The sequence below is a fragment of the Carcharhinus amblyrhynchos genome, chromosome 18 (genome assembly GCF_965287045.1).
Source record: "Carcharhinus amblyrhynchos chromosome 18, sCarAmb.v2.hapA, whole genome shotgun sequence".
Lineage (NCBI taxonomy): Eukaryota > Metazoa > Chordata > Chondrichthyes > Carcharhiniformes > Carcharhinidae > Carcharhinus > Carcharhinus amblyrhynchos.
This window is the reverse complement of record NC_137341.1, coordinates 3,311,146-3,329,542: the sequence shown is the minus strand read 5'-3', so window position 1 is coordinate 3,329,542 and position 18,397 is coordinate 3,311,146. Positions and strand designations below refer to the sequence as shown.

Sequence of the window (18,397 nt, the reverse complement as noted above, 5' to 3'; positions counted from 1 at the left end):
CTACCCGTGACTTAAATATATTCAGCGAGGCAGCCTCCACCACTTCAACGGGCAGAGAATTCCAGAGACTCACCACCCTTTGAGTGAAGAAGTTCCTCCTCAACTCCGTTCTAAACTGCCCACCCCCCCTTATCTTGAGGCTGTGCCCTCTAGTCCTGCTGTCCTTTCTGAGCGGGAAGAATCTCTCTACCTCTACCCTATCCATCCCTTTCATTATCTTATACGTCTCTGTAAGATCCCCCCCTCATCCTTCTAAACTCCAACGAGTACAGACCCAGTCTATTTCGTCTCTCTTCATAGTCTAACCCCCTCATCTCCGCTATCAGCCTCGTGAACCTCCTCTGCACTCCCTCCAAGGCCAATATATCTTTGTGCAAGTGCGGTGACCAAAACTGCACACAGTACTCCAGCTGCGGCCTCACCAGTACCCTGTACAGTTGCAGCAAGACCTCCCTGCTTTTATATTCTAAATGTTATAGTTATGCCCCCGAGGAACAGCTACATCCACCTGAGGAAATAGTTTCTGCACGTCCACTCTCTCAATCCCCCTCATCATCTTAGAAATCTCTATTAAGTCGCCTCTCATCCTCCTCCACTCTAAAGAGAAAAGTTTTGTACCTTTGCCCATCAATCTGAAATGTAAGGTGTTAATTGAATTCACATCTCATACATTCATAGAATCCTACAGTACAGAAAGAGGCCATTCAGCCCATTGAGTCTGCACTGACCACAATCCCTATCCCCATAACCCCATGCATTTACCCTTGTCAGTCCCCCTGACCCAAAGGGGCAATTCAACATGGCCAATCTACCTAACCCACACACCTCTGGACTGTGGGAGGAAAGTGGAGCACCCGGAGGAAACCCACGCAGACACAAGGAGAATGTGTAAACTCTGCGCAGACAGTGACCCAAGACAGGAATCGAACCCAGGCCCCCAGCGACCTGAGGCAGCTGTGCTAACCACTGTGCCACCGTGCCGCCCTGCTGTTTTTTGTGTGTGTGCCTGAGTGTTTTCTGACTTCACTCCTGAACAGCAAGGTCCTTGGACCCATTCAATGCTGCAGACGTTCAGGAATCTCAGTGGGATTGTGTAAGGAGCACTCTGAATTCACATCTACTTCAGAAAAACACAACCTGTAGATTGGATTGTAATCCTAAGCTTTCTCTGCCTTGTTTCTCTTCACTTCCTTTCATTCTCCTGCAACCAAACATGAGTACACCCTGTCTCTGCTGGAATCCCACATCAGCAACTCTCCTCATTACTTTTTCTCTCAGTTGTCCACTCCTCTTTGGTCTGTAGCCTCTCTCTGGGCTCCACTCCTTTCTGACAGGACAGATTGATGCCAAAGTACAAAGGGAGTTGGATGCACGAGCAGAGGAACATCAAACATTCATGAGCTGTTCTCACTCAAGCTGGAGATCCTCAACATTGCGGGCAGGAGGGGTGACTCCATCAGGGCAGAAGGCGCGTCCCACGGGATTCTTACAAATCTTATCCTTCTTCTACCCTCTCCACTCCAATATCGCACTGCACACTCTGCCATTCGAAGAACATAAGAACTAGGAGCAAGAGTTGGCCATCTGGCCCCTTCAAGCCTTTCTCATTCAATAAGATCATAGCTGATCTTTCTGTGGACTCGGCTCCACTTACCCGCCCGCTCACCATAACCCTTAATTCCTTTACTGTTCAAAAGTTTCTCTATCTTTGCCTTAAAAACATTCAATGAGGGAGCCTCAACTGGGCAGGGAATTCCACAGATTCACAACCTCTTGAAGTTCCTCCTCAACTCATCCTAAATCTGTTCTTTCTTCTTCTGAGGTGATGCCCCCTAGTTCGAGTTTCACCTTCCTTTGGAAACAACCTCCCTGTTTCTATCTTATCTATTCCCTTCATCATCTAATATATATAGAAGATCTGCCCTCATTCTTCTGAATTCCAATGCGTATAGATGCAATCTAGTCAATCTCTCCTCACAAGCCAACCCTCTCAACTCCACAATTTTGCATCTGGGAGCTGTGTGGAGCCCCGTGTGGGAGTGGGGCGTGTGTTGAGGTAGAGGGAGACCAGTTGCTCAACTGTGGGCACCAGTTCAAATGTTAGACCCCTGCGTAAACCAGAGGGCAGTTTGGGTAGATTGTCACAGGGTGACGCACCAGCACTTGTGTGTTGGGCTGAGATCTGAAGGGATTGCCCGACTGAGGAAGTAGGTCACCTTTCATGTGAGCAAGTGAAGAAGGGTGCTTGGAAGGTGATGGGGGGTAGGGCATTTAGTGCGGTGGGAGCAGATAGCGTTGTTGCTGTGGCGAAGGAGGGGGAGCTGTTCATATAAAACTATCCCTGATTCGTAAATGGCTGTCACCTCCAGCATTTTGTGGAACTGTTCCTGAGCAGCTGAAACTGCAAAATATCTCCTGGAGATAGCCATTGGTGCACTCAATCTTACACTTGTAGCATTCTCCGGATTCCACTCGTGACAGGACTTGTGGGTTCTTCACTGTCTCACAACCCGTTTCCCCAAAATGACCATCGGGTGTACAAGTATTGCAAAGCAGTGGGAGTTCGAGGATGAACGATGTGCCCATCCTCGGGCAAAGTAGAGATGGAGGAGGAGGAAGAGAAGACGCAGAATGTAGACAGTGACCCCCCACGCACCTCACACATCCCAGCCTGCGATTCCTGGAGAGTTGGAAGGTTAGTTACCTCACTGACTGATGAAACAGGCTCACTACAACATCATTCCTCTTCCCCCAAATTCCACTCGCACCCAACAAACCTGGAACCAACAACCTATCCTTTCTTGTTATTAGTTCCAATCAAGTCACAGCTTCACGTTCAGAGATCTTCACAACATTTAAGAAGTATTTAGAATCATAGAAACCCAACAGTGCAGAAGGAGGCCATTCGGCCCACCGTTTGCACCGACCACAATCCCACCCTGGCTCTATCCCTGTAATGCACCTTGCAATTGTCCTAAATATAGAGTCAATTTAGCATGGCCAATCAACCCCACCCGCGCATCTTTGGACTGTGGGAGGAAACCCGGAGGAAACCCACGCAGACACGGGGAGAATGTGCAAACTCCACACAGACAGTGACCCGAGCCGGGAATCGATCCCAGGACCCTGGAGCTGTGAAGCAGCAGTGCTAACCCACTGTGCTACCGTGCCGCCCAATTTAGAATCATGGAACCCTACAGTGCAGCTTTAGCAATCCACCTAATCTGCACACCTTTGGACTGTGGGAGGAAACCGGAGCACCCGGAGGAAACCCACGCAGACACGGGGAGAATGTGCAAACTCCACACAGACAGTGACCCGAGCCGGGAATCGAACCCAGGTCCCTGACGCTGTGAGGCAGCAGTGCCGCCCATTAAGTGTGAACTTGTGATGCCAAGACATGAAAGGTCAAGTGCTGTAAAATGGGATCAGACGAGTTGGGTGTTTTGTCTTTGATCAGTGTAGATGCGATGGGCCACAGGCTGTGCTGTAGACCTCTGTAACTCTCTGACTATTCATCCATAAGTAAGTGTTAAGACAAGTTGCTAGCCAGCAGCATAGAATGAACAGCCTGGAACAATGAAAAGTGGAAGTAAGCAACATTCTGAGATCCTCATTAACAATGTATACTTAACAATATTGCATTTTGTCCAATAACTATGCGCAGACTTTTAGTTAATTACGAAGCTTTCCTCCGAGGTGCTTCAGCAGAGATAGAGGCAGCTGCTCCGATGATCTTTTTATCTTTGTTCTTTCAGTGGACGCTGCTTGCAAGGCCATTGGCACAACTTCTTCCAGGTTTGTCTTTCTGTTGCTGTGACGACTCTCTCCTTCCTCCCTCTGCCCGGCAGCGCATCGTTTGATCTCGGTGAGAGATCGGGGCGGCACGGTGGCACAGTGGGTTAGCACTGCTGCTTCACAGCTCCGGGGTCCTGGGTTCCATTCCCGGCTCGGGTCACTGTTCTGTGTGGAGTTTGCACATTCTCCTCGTGTCTGCGTGGGTTTCCTCCCGCAGTCCAAAGATGCGCGGGTTGGGTTGATTGGCCGCGCTAAGATTGCCCCTTGGTGTCCTGGGATGCGTGGGTTGGAGGGATTAGTGGGTAAAATGTGTCGGGATATGGGGATGGGGCCTGGGTGGGATTGTGGTCAGTGCAGATTCGAAGGGCATCTTTCTGCACTGTAGGGTTCTATGAGAATTCTTTCCAACACTTCTCCTTCGCTCGCTGCTGCAGGAATGTCTGGTTTTGGGATGCGCATGGATGGAAAAAAGCTCTCCCTCAATTTCAAACTCAGTATTGCAGTTACCAGCACTCTCCCTGCACCCGACCCACCCCTCCTTGGGGTACAGTTTGGCATTATGATTGGAGCTGTTCAGTCGATTTCTCCACGATTGCTACCTGATCTGTTCAACGTTTCCCGAATATTCTGACACGGCCGCAGTTTCGCCAGATCGTAAGTGGAAATAAACTGGGAGTAGGGAAATAGTTCGCATTTTCTCACCAAGTCTCAAAGCAGTTTGGAAGGAGGGAGAAAGGGTCGAGCAGAGTTGGTGGTTGTACTTGGAAAGGTTCCAAACATGCTGTTGGGTCTTAAGAATGAACAAAGCAGATGTTGCTGGAAGAAATCAGAGTTCGCCAATTGGTGCTAAATAACTCAAGGACTCTCGTTATAATAATTAAGTTGTCTCCAAGCTTAATGTAGGCAGGAACCTGGGACGTTGAATGATGAAGGAAGCTTAATGGAGAACATGCCCCTGTCTACATCAGCAGGGATGAAGTAGAAAGTGTCGAGACCTTTAGGTTTCTAGGTGTCCAGATCACCAACAACCTGCCCTGGTCCCCCCCCCATGCCAACACTATAGTTAAGAAAGCCCCACCTCTACTTTCTCAGAAGACGAAGGAAATTTGGCATGTCGGCAACAACTCTCACTTTTACAGATGCACCATAGAAAGTGTTCTTTCTGGTTGTATCACAGCTTGGTATGGGCTCCTGCTCTGCCCAAGACTGCAAGGGACTACAAAAGGTTGTGCATGTAGCCCAATCCATCACACAAACCGCTGACTGTCTGTCTACACTTCCCGCTGTCTCGGCAAAACAGCCAGCATAACTGAAGACTCCTCGCACCCCGGACATTCTCTCTTCTTGTGTTGGGAAATAGGTACAAATGTCTGAGGTGCCGGACAATTCGACTCAAGAACAGCTTCTTCCCTGCTGCCATCAGACCTTTGAATGGATTGATCTCGCAGTGAGTTGATCTTTCTCTACACCCTTGCTATGACTGTAAGGCCACATTCTACACTCTTTCCTTTCCTTCTCTATGAACGGTATGCTTTGTCAGTACAGCACCCAAGAAACAATAATTTTCACTCTATGTTAATACATGTGACAATAATCAAATCAAACCAAACTTTGGTCATGTGAAATGTTGTGAATAAACAATTGGTGAGCTCCAATTCAACGTCTTCTTGGAGTATGAGCATTCAGCTCTGATGAAGCCATGAGCCCCGGCTACACATTGACTCGGTGGGCCAAGGAGGGGGTAAATGATGGTTTCTTCAGGCCAGTCTTGTCCAGAGCTGCATCGCACATCATAACAGACAGGAGTCATGGAAAATCCCTTGTTGGCTCTCCCTCAGCCCACGACATCCAGCAATCCACCCAGTGGTCAGCACAGCTGCCTCACAAGCACCAGGGACCCGGCCTCGATTCCCAGCTCGGATCGTGGCCATAGAACGCAGAAGGAGGCCATTCAGCCCATCCAGTCTGCACTGACCACAATCCCACCCAGGTCCCATCCCCATAACCTCATGCATTTACTCTAGCTAGTCCCCCTGATGCTAATTTAGCATGGCCAATTCACCCGACCCACACATCTTTGCACATCTCTGCACCCTCAGTGTGGAGTTTGCACGTTCTCCCTGTCTCTGCGTGGGTTTCATCTGGGTGCTCTGGTTTCCTCCCACTGTCTGAAAGACGTGCTGGTTAGATGCTAAATTCTCCTTCAGTGTACCTGAACAGGCACCAGAGTGTGGCAACGAAGGGGATGTTACACAGTGACTTCATTGAAGTGTTAATGTAAGCGTACTGGTTACACTAATAAATAAATCTCTATTTGCACCAAAAACCCTTCCTCCCGATAATGGCTAATACTGCCCTCCATCAACTCCCAATCTCCCCAATCTCTCCCATTTCCAGACTTGTTCCCACACTCCCATCACTAGGTGATTAGTGGCCAAGACCTTTCCTAGCTGTCAGATCGAGCCGGACTTTGGGAGAGTTCTTACAAACGAGGACCGTACATTAAGATCAGTCGTCCTCGAAATCCTGGATGCCGGGCTCACAGAAACCCGACAGTACAGAAAGAGGCCATTCAGCCCATCGAGTCTGCACCGACCACAATCCCACCTAGGCCCTATCCCCATAACCCCACATATTTACCCTGCTAATCCCTGATACTAAGGGTCAATTTAGCATGGCCAATCAACCTAACCCGCACCCCTTCGGACTGTGGGAGGAAACCGGAGCACCCGGAGGAAACCCACACAGACACGGGGAGAATGTGCAGACTCCACACAGACAGTGACCCGAGCCGGGAATCGAACCTGGGTCGCTGGCGTTGTGAGGCATCAGTGCTAATCACTGTGCCACCCAGCGGCCCATGGTTCCACAATGATACCCAATCTTTCAAATCGGGACTTGCCTTGTTCATTTTCAGTGTTATTGGTCATGATTCTAGATGGTCTGTTACAGTCAAAGAACAGAAGAAAATTACAGCACAGGAACAGGCCCTTCGGCCCTCCAAGCCTGCACCGACCATGCTGCCCCCGACTGAACTAAAACCGTCTAACATTCTGGGGATTATATCCCTCTATTCTCATCCTATTCATGTATTTATAGAATCACAGAACCCTACAGTGCAGAGAGAGGCCCTTTGGCCCATCGAGTCTGCACTGAACACAATCCCACCCAGGCCCTACCCCCATATATTATACCCACTAATCCCTCTAACCTACACATCCCTAGACACTAAGGGGCAATTTCTTAGCACGGCCAATCAACCTAACCCACACATCTTTGGACTGTGGGAGGAAACCGGAGCACCTGGAGGAAACCCACGCAGACACGGGGAGAATGTGCAAACTCCACACAGACAGTGACCCGAGTCGGGAATCGAACCCAGGACCCCGGAGCTGTGAAGCAGCGGTGCTAACCACTGTGCTACCAAGCCACCCCAATTTATCATTGACAATTGAGGGGAGAAAGCTTTAAATTAAGGGGTGGTAATTATAGGACGGATGTCAGAGGTAGGTTCTTTACTCAGAGGGTAGTAAGGGCGTGGAATGCCCTGCCTACAGCAGTTGTGGACTCGCCAACTTTAAGGGCGTTCAAATGGTCAGTGGATAGGCATATGGATAACATTGGAATAGTTTAGGTTAGAGGGTCATTAGATTGATTCCACTGGTCGGTGCAACATCGAGGGCCGAAGGGCCTGTACTGCGCTGTTATGTTCTATGTTGTAATTGATGAAATAAATTTCTCCAATGTGTTGGAGCTTCCTGCAAAGCAACATTTAAGTTTTGTAATTAAATTGCTGCAGTAACTGTCCTCATTTGCTTGCAGATGGTTCCAATATTGTAATCATTAAGTGGGAGCAGTGTTTATGCACTGATTAATATCAGAAAGTTAGAATGGAGTATCTGCATGGTTGAATATTGTCCGTATATCAGATGACGAGAGACAATAAATATGCCACCAGAAGGGGTAATAAAACCTGGGTGACGCTGCCTTCATCTGATTCATTTACAGAATGTGATGAGCTCTGAAGTAAATCTGTGATACAAGCAACATCCTTCCAGTTCCCTTCACTGAAACTGGAATGATTTGTCTACCAATAAGTGCTGTGTGTTTTTCTGTACATAAACAATGTACAGGGTAGCACAGTGGTTAGCACTGCTGCTTCACAGCTCCAGGGTCCTGGGTTCGATTCCCGGCTCGGGTCGCTGTCTGTGTGGAGTTTGCACATTCTCCTCGTGTCTGCGTGGGTTTCCTCCGGGTGCTCCGGTTTCCTCCCACAGTCCAAAGATGTGCGGGTTAGGTTGATTGGCCGTGCTAAGAAATTGCCCCTTAGTGCCCAGGGATGTGTAGGTTCGAGGGATTAGTGGGTATAATATGTAGGGATATGGGGGTAGGGCCTGGGTGGGATTGTGTTCGGTGCAGACTCGATGGGCCGAAGGGCCTCTTTCTGCACTGTAGGGTTCGACAGTTCTATAAACGATGCCTCCACAGTCACCTTTACACCATGAATTTTGCTTGCGTTAACTGACCAAACAGCAGTAAGCTGAGGTCAACAGATCCTGCTTCATCTTGGTGGTCAGCGCCGCTGCCTCACAGCACCGGGAACCCGAATTCGATTCCCGACTTGGGGGGGAGGGTCTGTGCCGAGTTTGTACATTCTCCCCGTGTCTGCGTGGGTTTCCTCCGGGGTGCTCCGGTTTTCCCCCCCAGAGTCCAGTCATGTGCGGGTTAGGTTGCTTGGCCGTGCTAAATTGCCCCTTGGTGCCAGGGGGATGAGCTGGGGTAAATATGTGGGTTTATGGGGACGGGGCCTGGGTGGGATTGTGGTCGGTGCAGACACGATGGGCTGAATGGCCTCCTTCTGCACTGAGGGGATTCTATCATATCCCCAGCACTGAATAACGAATGGAATCTCATTCTCGGGAGCAATAAAAGGCGACAATCGACATTAAAAATGAAAAGTAATGGAATTCACATCACGGAATATGTTCCGGTTGTTGGGAATAGCATCTTGACCATAATTGGAAGAATGTGAAAGATGTTAGCGTCATACCAGAACGACCAGCCGTAATCCCAGGAATCTGGTCTCCACTCCTCGGGTCCGAGGCTCACCGTCACTTGGAACACCTGCGTGTACATCACGTGAGCGACCATTCCTAACAGTCCTAGGAGTAAAGAAAGGCATCCTCTTGTAAAATTGACCAGAAAGCACTTACATTCATTTTAGAACATAGAACATTACATCCCAAACAGGCCCTTTGGCCCACACGTCACGCCAATCATATCCCGACCTACCAGGCCTATCTATAACCCTCAATCCCATTAGATCCCATGTACTCATCCAGAAGTCTCTTAAAAGACCCCAGCGAGTTCGCCTCCACCACCACCAACGGCAGCCGATTCCACTCACTCACCACCCTCTGAGTGAAAAACTTAGCCCTGACATCTCCTCTGTACCTGCTCCCCAGCACCTTAAACCTGTGTCCTCTCGTCGCGACCATTTCTGTAAAGTGCCAGTCTATAACTTGTTCCTATATTTTTTGCTTTCAAACCTTCATTCTGCTATTTACACATTCTGCTATTTTGCTTTCAGACTGTGCTGATCTTTATTCTGCTGTTTTGCTTTCAGACTGTGCTGACCTTTATTCTGCTGTTTTGCTTTCAGACTGTGCTGACCTTTATTCTGCTGTTTTGCTTTCAGACTGTGCTGACCTTTATTCTGCTATTTTGCTTTCAGACTGTGCTGATTTTTATTCTGCTATTAATACCAATCCTAGACCAATGCTTTCATTTATAATATCACCATATTGAATCTTCATCACCCTTTCGTCTATCGCTGACTTTCTCTTTTGCCCCACTTGAGCTGCACACCTCTTTTCAATGGCATAAAACCCAATAAATTTCACCCTATCTTCATTTCCAATGAAGAATTATATTACACTCAAAACATTCGTTCTCTTTCCACAGATGTTGCCAGACCTGCTGAGAGTTTCCAGCATCTTCTGTTTCTATTTAATACACCAGCAGCAGGGTGGCACAGTGGTTAGCACGACTGCCCCACAGAGCCAGGCAGCCGGGTTTGATTCCCGGCTCGGGTCACTGTCTGTATGGAGTTTGCACGTTCTCTCGGTGTCTGCGTGGGTTTCCTCTGGGTGCTCCGGTTTCCTCCCACAGTCCGAAAGACGTGCTGGTTAGATGCTAAATTCTCACTCAGTGTACCCGAACAGGCGCCGCAATGTGGCGACTAAGGGATTTTCACAGTAACATTGCATGGTTAATGTGAGCTTACATGTGACCAACAAATAAACTTTTACTTTTAGCATTCAGAATTATTTTATTCAGTTCTGGCTCAATCCTGAACAAAGAGTCTGGAGAGTATGCCAGGAGCAGCACCAAGCAAGTGTAAAGATGCACTTTCAGTGACACCACTGGTTAACACAAAGGGATTTATGAACAAGTTATCCAGACCAGCACGTTTGCAGCTAATTTTAAATGACCTCTGCACTCGGAGAACTCCTCCCTTCGGGTAATTCCCTGCTCTGAGCCCCGATAGGTCACCAAGACAGATGACCCTTACTCTGCTGTGTTTCCCTTCAAGGGACAATCACCACATCCCGCTCCCTTTTAACTCCTTTATCTCATCACAGCTTGTCCGGTGTGCTGCTCTGCGGAAGGAGGCACAGAATTAAGGATAAATAGCAATCTTACCCTGCCCTAAATTTAAACTAAAGATTGTAAACATGGGTTCAGACATTTATAAATTGAAGCAAAATACTGCAGATGCTGGAATCTGAAACAAAGAAATGAAAAGACAGCATCTGACGAAGGGTCTTCCAGACTTGAAACGTTGGCTCTATTCTCTCACCACAGGTGCCGTCAGACCTGCTGAGATTTTCCAGCACTTTCACTGAATTATAAACCGAATCTTTGAGGGGTTTCCTGACCCTTTCTGAACGGCGTAATTCTATTGTCTGGGATGTTTCATGAGGATGGATTGCATCGGGAACCTCTCCTGGGACAGACACTATTTGTTGCCAAGGAGATATAAGTTATGTCGGTGACAGATCGATCAGGCATTTCCGTGTTAATGGCTTCAGAAACATTTCTTGACAGCAACACTGACTGCTGGGAGTATCTGTCCGCCCCTCAAATGATCCATGTGTTTACGAACAATCCATATTTTACCCACTAATCCTCTCTAACCTATGGATCGACAGTCAATTTAGCACAGCCAATCAACCTAACCCGCACATCTTTGGACTGTGGGAGGAAACCCACGCAGACACAAGGAGAATGTGCAAACTCCACACAGGCAGTGACCCTGAGCCAGGAATCGAACCCAGGTCCCTGGAGCTGTGAGGCAGCAGTCCCACCCTTCACATCTACTTAGAACATAGAACATTACAGCGCAGTACAGGCCCTTCGGCCCTCGATGTTGCGCCGACCAGTGGAACCAATCTAATGACCCTCTAACCTAAACTATTCCAATGTTATCCATATGCCTACCCACTGACCATTTGAACGCCCTTAAAGTTGACAAGTCCACTACTGCTGCAGGCAGGGCATTCCACGCCCTTACTACCCTCTGAGTAAAGATCCTACCTCTGACATCCGTCCTATAATTATCACCCCTCAATTTAAAGCTACGTCCCCTCGTGTTAGCCGTCACCATCTGAGGGAAAAGGCTCTCACTGTCCACCCTATCGAACCCTCTGATCATCTTGTATGCCTCAATTAGGTCACCTCGTAACCTTCTTCTCTCCAATGAAAATAACCTCAGGTCCCTCAGCCTTTCCTCATAAGACCTTCCCTCCATACCAGGCAACGTCCTGGTAAACCTCCTCTGCACCCTTTCCAATGCCTCCACATCTTTCTTATAATGCGGCGACCAGAACTGTACGCAATATTCCAAGTGCGGCCGCACCAGAGTTTTGTACAGTTGTAACGTGACCTCACGGCTCCGAAATTCAATCCCTCCACCAATAAAAGCGAACACACCGTACGCCTTCTTAACAACCTTATCAACCTGGGTGCCAACTTTCATGGATCTCTGCACATGTACCCGAGATCTCTCTGCTCGTCGACACTACCAAGAGTCCTTCCATTAGCCCTACATTCTGTTCTCCTGTTACTCTTGCCAAAGTGAATCACCTCACGCTTTTCCGTATTAAACTCCATCTGCCACCTCTCGGCCCAGCTCTGCAGCTTATCTATGTCCCTCTGCAAACTGTAACATCCGTCCTCACTGTCTACAACTCCTCTGACTTTGGTGTTGTCAGCAAATTTACTAACCCATCCTTCTACACCCTCATCTAGGTCATTTATAAAAATGACAAACAGCAGTGGCCCCAAAACAGATCCTTGAGGTACACCACTTGTAACTGAACTCCGGGTCGAGTATTTCCCATCAACCACCACCCTCCGTCTTCTATCAGCTAGCCAATTCCTGATCCAAACTGCTAAATCACCCTCAATCCCATGCATCTGCATTTTCTGCAATAGCCTACCATGGGGAACTTTATCAAAGGCTTTGCTCAAATCCATATACACCACGTCAACTGCCTTACCCTTATCCACCTCTTTGGTCACCTTTTCAAAAAGCTCGATAAGGTTTGTGAGGCACGACCTACCCTTCACAAAACCAACTTAGTATGAAAGGGGTCCAGTCTGAGAGACAATAATTCCAGGATCCAACTTGCTCCATCACTGATGTTTCTTCTGTGTACAGCTTCATTTACCATTCATGTCCATGCTTCTCCGTCAACTATTATCACTGGGATTTGATAAACCGTTGCTTAGAATCGCAGAACACTTGTAGTGCAGAAGGAGGCCATTTGGCTCTTTGGGCCTGCACTGATTCTCCGACATCCCACTCAGGCCCTCTCCCTCCAACTCCAGTGATGGAAGGAGGTCATCGACAGCGCTATCAAGCAGCACTTGCCCAGCAACAACCTGCTCAGTGACGCCCAGTTTGGGTTTCCCCAGGGTCACTCAGCTCCTGACCTCATTACAGCCTTGGTTCAAACGTGGACGAAAGAGGCGAATTCCAGAGGTGAGGCGAGAGTGACAGCCCTCAACATCAAGGCCTCATTCGACCGAGTGTGGCATCAAGGAGCCCTAGTTGCTCATCGGTCCAACTAGGGGCATACACGCGGTGGGTCGTGCGAGGGCTGCTCTTGGATGTTGCTTCCAGAGTTGCCTAGTGCTTCACATGGTTAGTGTACGCTTAAACTGGACCAACTGACGGGCAACACGACAGCTCAGTGACTATCACTGTTTGCTGTGCAGGTACATGGATTTGGGCCGGTGTCTGTGGGAGTTTGCGCATTCTCCCCGTGCTTGCGTGGGTTTCCTCCGGGTGCTCCGGTTTCCTCCCACACCCCAAAGATGTGCTCTTCGGCTGATTGGTGGAACAAATTGTCCCTAAATTAGTCTCCCCTCAATCTGGTTTCCAATGTGGAGTGCCATAAGCACAGACAGGGGTCACGGGTGGAAGAGGGGACTCACAATGTTGAAATGGCGGCGTGGGCTCGTTGGGCCGAAGGGCCTGTTTCCCGGGCTGTGTTGTTCTTTGTTCTAGTGAAACTGGAGCCAATGGGGGTATCAGGGGGAATCTCTCCACTGGTTGGAGTCATACCTGGTACACAGGAAGATGGTTGTGGTTGTGGAGGGTCACTCATCCCAGCCCCAGGATATCTCCGCAGGAGTCCCTCAAGGTAGTGTCCTGGGCACAACAATCTTCAGCTACTTCACCTATGACCTTCCCTCCATCATAAGATCACAAGTGGGGATGTTCGCCGATGATTGCACAATGTTCAGCACCATTCGCGACTCCTCAGATACTGAAGCAGTTCATGTTCAAATGCAACAAGATCTGGACACTACCCAGGCTTGGGCTGACAAGTGGCAAGTAACAAATGCCAGGCAATGACCAATAACACTCTAATCCTTGACAGTCAATGGTGTAACCATCATTGAATTCCCCCCACTGTCCTTGGGGTTACCATTGACCAGAAACTCAATGGGACTCACCACATAAACACAGTGGCTACTAGAGCAGGTCCGAGGCTGGGAATACTGCAGCGGGTAACTCACCTCCTGACCCCCCAGAGCCTGTCCGCCATCTACAAGGCACAAGTCAGCAGTGTGATGGAATACTCCCCACTTGCCTGGATGGGTGCAGCTCCAACAACACTCGAGAAGCTCGACACCATCCAGGGCAAAGCAGCCCCGCTCGATTGGCATCACATCTACAAACATTCACTCTCTCCACCACCGACGCTCAGTAGCAGCGGTGTGTACTATCTACAAGATGCACTGGAGCAAATCACCAAAGATCCTTACACAGCACCTTCCACCACCACTTCCATCTAGAAGGACAAGGGTAGCAGATACATGGGAACGCCACCAACTGCAAGTTCCCCTCCAAGCCACTCATCATCCTGACTCGGAAATATATCGCCATTCCTTTGCAGTCGCTGGGTCAAAGTCCTGGAATTCTGTCTCTAATGACATTATGGGTCAACCCACAAAAACATGGACTGCGCCTCTTCAAGAAGGCAGCTCACCACCACCTCTTCATTGGCAACTAGGGATGGGCAATAAATACTGGCCAGCCATCGACTCCCATTCCCACAAATTAATAAAAGAATAATCCGCACTTTTGGGACACTTTAGCACGGCCAATCCATCTAACCTGCACATCTTTGGAATGAGGGAGTAAACTGGAGTACCCGGAGGAAATATACGCAGACACGGGGAGAATGTGCAGACTCCACACAGACAGTGACCCGAGCCGGGAATTGAACCCAGGTCCCTGGTGCTGTGAGGCAGCGGCGCTAACCACTGTGCCACCGTGCTGCCCATACAAGTCTTCAAAAGGCAGCAGTCCTTTTCAAGTTCAATGACTGGACTCCCTCTCTTGGGTACTGAAGTGAATAGTCACCCATCACAGTGACTGGTGCCCCTGTGTCCATTTCCATCTTAACAGGCTTCCCCTTTTACCTGGAGTGTTACAGTTTTAGTGTCTACATTGCTTGTTTTAAGATTAAACGGAGAGTGAATATCAGAATCACGGGTGCCAGGCTCCTGCACATTGTATACTTGCAACATCTTTCGTGGATCGAATGTTTGGCGATCTAGACTTGGCTCTGTATTGCTTCAATAACTCTCCTCTCTTATTACAATCAAAACACTCAGCCTCCGTAAACCAGGAGTGTGGTTCCCTCCACACTGGTAACCTTGCACTTTCAACATTACTGACCGATTGCTGGAAAATAAGGTATGTCGCTGGTGGAGATCCAGCACTGTGTACACAGGCAGCAAGTGATAGAGCTCAGTGATCAGCACTGCCTACAGATCCGATCGAATCACTGCTGTCCTGCCACATCCAACCATCAATGATAGTGGATATTTCACTGGAGGAGGAGTCGTCACAAATATCCCTGTCCTGAATGATGGAAGAGCCCAGCGCATCAGTGTAAAAGATAAGGATGAAGCGTCTTCAACTAGGAATGTTGAGTGGAATGAGCTGTCCCATTCTCCGGTTGGGTAGCACAGTGATTAGCACTGCCTCAAAGCGGCAGAGATCCGGGTTCAATCCCGGTTTGGGTCACTGTCTGTGCAGAGTCTGCATGTCCCCCCCATGTCTGCGTGGGTTTCCATCAGGTGCCCACATACATAAAGAGTAGAACAAATCTAGCACGGTCCATTATCTCCCACGCTCCAAAGATGTGCGGGTTAGGTTGATGGGCCGTGCTAAATGGACCCCAGTAGCAGGGTAAATGAGAGTTATGGGAATAAGGCCTGGGTGGCATCGTGGTTGGTACAGACGCGATGGGCTGTACTGTATAGGGATTCTGTGATGTGGTCCTCTGCATCACACAATCTTCAGTTAATTCAATACATGCTATGTGAAATCAAAAAATGGTTGAAGGCGCTGGATACTGCAAAGGCGATGGGCTCTGACAATATTCCAGCAATTGTACTGGTGTTCCAGGATTAGCCATACTCCGAGCCAAGTCCAGCTACAACACTGGCATCTACCCAGTGAGGTGGAAAGTTGCCCAGCTACATGATGAGCAGAACAAATCTAGTACGGTCCCACTTTGATCCTGTAGGGTAGAGGTAGAGAGATTCTTCCTGCTCAGAAAGGACACCAGGACTAGAGGGCACAGCCTCAAGATAAGCGGGGGGGGCAGTTTAGATCGGAGTTGAGGAGGAACTTCTTCACTCAAAGGGTGGTGAATCTCTGGAATTCTCTGCCCGTTGAAGTGGTGGAGGCTGCCTCGCTGAATATATTTAAGTCACGGGTAGATTGGTTTCTGATAGACAGGGGAATTAAGGGGAGAAAGCGGGAAAGTGGAACTGATCCACTTCAGATCAGCCATGATCTTATTGAATGGCAGGGCAGGCTCGAAGGGCGAGATGGCCGACTCCTGCTCCTATTTCTTATGTTCTTATCCTCCGACACTCTTCACAGAAAGTCCAGGGGGCATGGTTTTTGCCATTGTGCTGGAGGGCAGAGTCTATCGGGGCAACCTTTTTAAAGTGCCTCCTGATCTGCGCTTAAGACAGTACTCTTCCCCTTCCACCCCCTGATGGACATCGGCAGCGCAAGCCCCTCACCCCAACACCCTCACCACTAACCCAGGGAAATGCCTCCCCCTACAATATGGGGACCGTTCCTCCAATGGTACTTCCCTGAGGTTTTGCCCCTTGGCAGCGCTAAGGGGAGTTCCCTGGTACTGAGGCAGTGCCAGGAACGTCCCGGGTGTGTCTCCCTACCCCTGGGGGGCTATATCAACTCACAGACCCCTGGTGGGTTCCCCTCCACTGCTTCACATTTGGCAAAAACAGTCATAAACCTTGCCCACGTGATGCGATTTTTTTTTCCTCTTGCATTAGTTCAGGATGTTAACCCAGGAGTTATTATTTATCAATAGCATATTTTATGTCTATACTGCACAATATTTTCTTCCATAATTTTATGCAGAAAAATGTCACTGGGAGCCTGAAATATTTGTCACGGACCTCAATGGAATGTAGGTCACCATCTCATTGTTGCCGATGTGTGTTCGGAGTGGGAGATTCTGACTGCTAGCCGTACCAATCAGACTTTCCTGTGTGTGCCCTTTTCCAAAGTACACATTCCAAGAGCCAGAAAATTATAGACATTTCTACATCTGAGTTTCCAATTTGCGCTGTCAGCCGAAAGCTTTATCCGAATCAATCTTCCCTTGAAATTGAAAGCTATAGGATCCCTTACCTCCCCCTGTCACCAGTTTCACATCCAGATTCTTACCTCCTCTCTCTCCTTTTCTCTGCACTTTGCAAAGAATGATTACTTAGACTGGTTTGTGCCATATCTTCCAAAAGTATTGTTTAGCATTTCATTATGATAAAAAGGTGAAACAAGCATTCGTGATTTTTTGTTTTTGGCGACACTGAGAGGTTACGGTGAAATAAATTGAAGCAAAATAACTTGTCTGTTTTTATACTTGTTAACACCAGGTTTACCCCAGTCCAACGCCGGCATCTCCACATCATTTATACTTGTTATACAGACACGCGGCAAAAGAAAAACTGGCTTGCATTCAGATTGTACAATATGTACATCAGGTGCTGCTGTTTGACAGCGGTTACTATGGGTCTTGGGCTTGCGTTAGAGGGTGCTTATCTTTGAGTCAGTTTCTGGAATGAGTGAAGAGAGCAGTGTGTCAGGAAGGTGATGGGGAATGACGTAGCAAGATGCATTTGCTGACCTTGACCGTTCCTGTAAGGTCGTTAAACTTCTTCCTGTCCTGCATTCAGGCCTGTTGAGTTGAGCTGTCCACCTTCATCATTATAACGAGCAGGCAGTAAAACCTTTGTGGACTGCATTGAGCAGATGTGGGGTATTTGTACGTCACAGTCCTTGTGCCTGATTCCTGGGGTATTTAATGTTGCCCCTGTGCAAGTGTAGGATATGCAGCACTGAAGAAGGTGACTCAGTCCATCAGGTTTGTGTTCGCTTTTTCAAACAGCAATCATGTTCATCTCACTCCTCCGCACTCCCTACCAAAATCGCTGCAATATTTTCTCCTTTGGATATTTACTCAATGACTTATTGAGGTTATATTCACCACACTATCAAACATTCCAAATCCAAACCACTCATATCACCTCTTGTTCCTTTACCAATCACCTTAAATTTCTAGCCTGGGTGTGTGTGCGTTTGTGGGTGCGCGCGTGCGTGCGTTTGTGGGTGTGCGTGCGTGCGTGCGTTTGTGGGTGTGCGCGCGTGCGTGCGTTTGTGGGTGTGCGCGCGTGCGTTTGTGGGTGTGCGCGCGTGCGTTCGTGGGTGTGCGTGCGTGCGTTCGTGGGTGTGCGCGCGTGCGTTCGTGGGTGTGCGCGCGTGCGTTCGTGGGTGTGCGCGCGTGGGTGTGCGCGCGTGCGTTCGTGGGTGTGCGTGTGTGGGTGTGTGTGCGTGCGTTTGTGCGTGTGTGCATGTGTGTGCGCACTGTAGCTATAAACCTCTGTAAAGTCTACTGTACAGAAATGTGTTGCTGTTTTTCCCTCAACTGGTGAGGTTTAGTTACCAATTCTTTATTTACTCTATTTC

The 18,397-nt window shown here is 48.7% G+C and overlaps 1 protein-coding gene across 1 annotated transcript in view; it reads right to left on the bottom strand.

The window, feature by feature from the left end:
- The window catches only part of gsg1l (gsg1-like), a 248,084-nt gene that overhangs the window by 52,252 nt on the left and 177,435 nt on the right, over positions 1-18,397 (bottom strand). Inside the window, exon 4 of the mRNA XM_080206057.1 lies at positions 8,849-8,960. Coding sequence (XP_080062183.1) covers positions 8,849-8,960 — 112 coding nt within the window. The remainder of the gene's footprint in view (positions 1-8,848; positions 8,961-18,397) is intronic.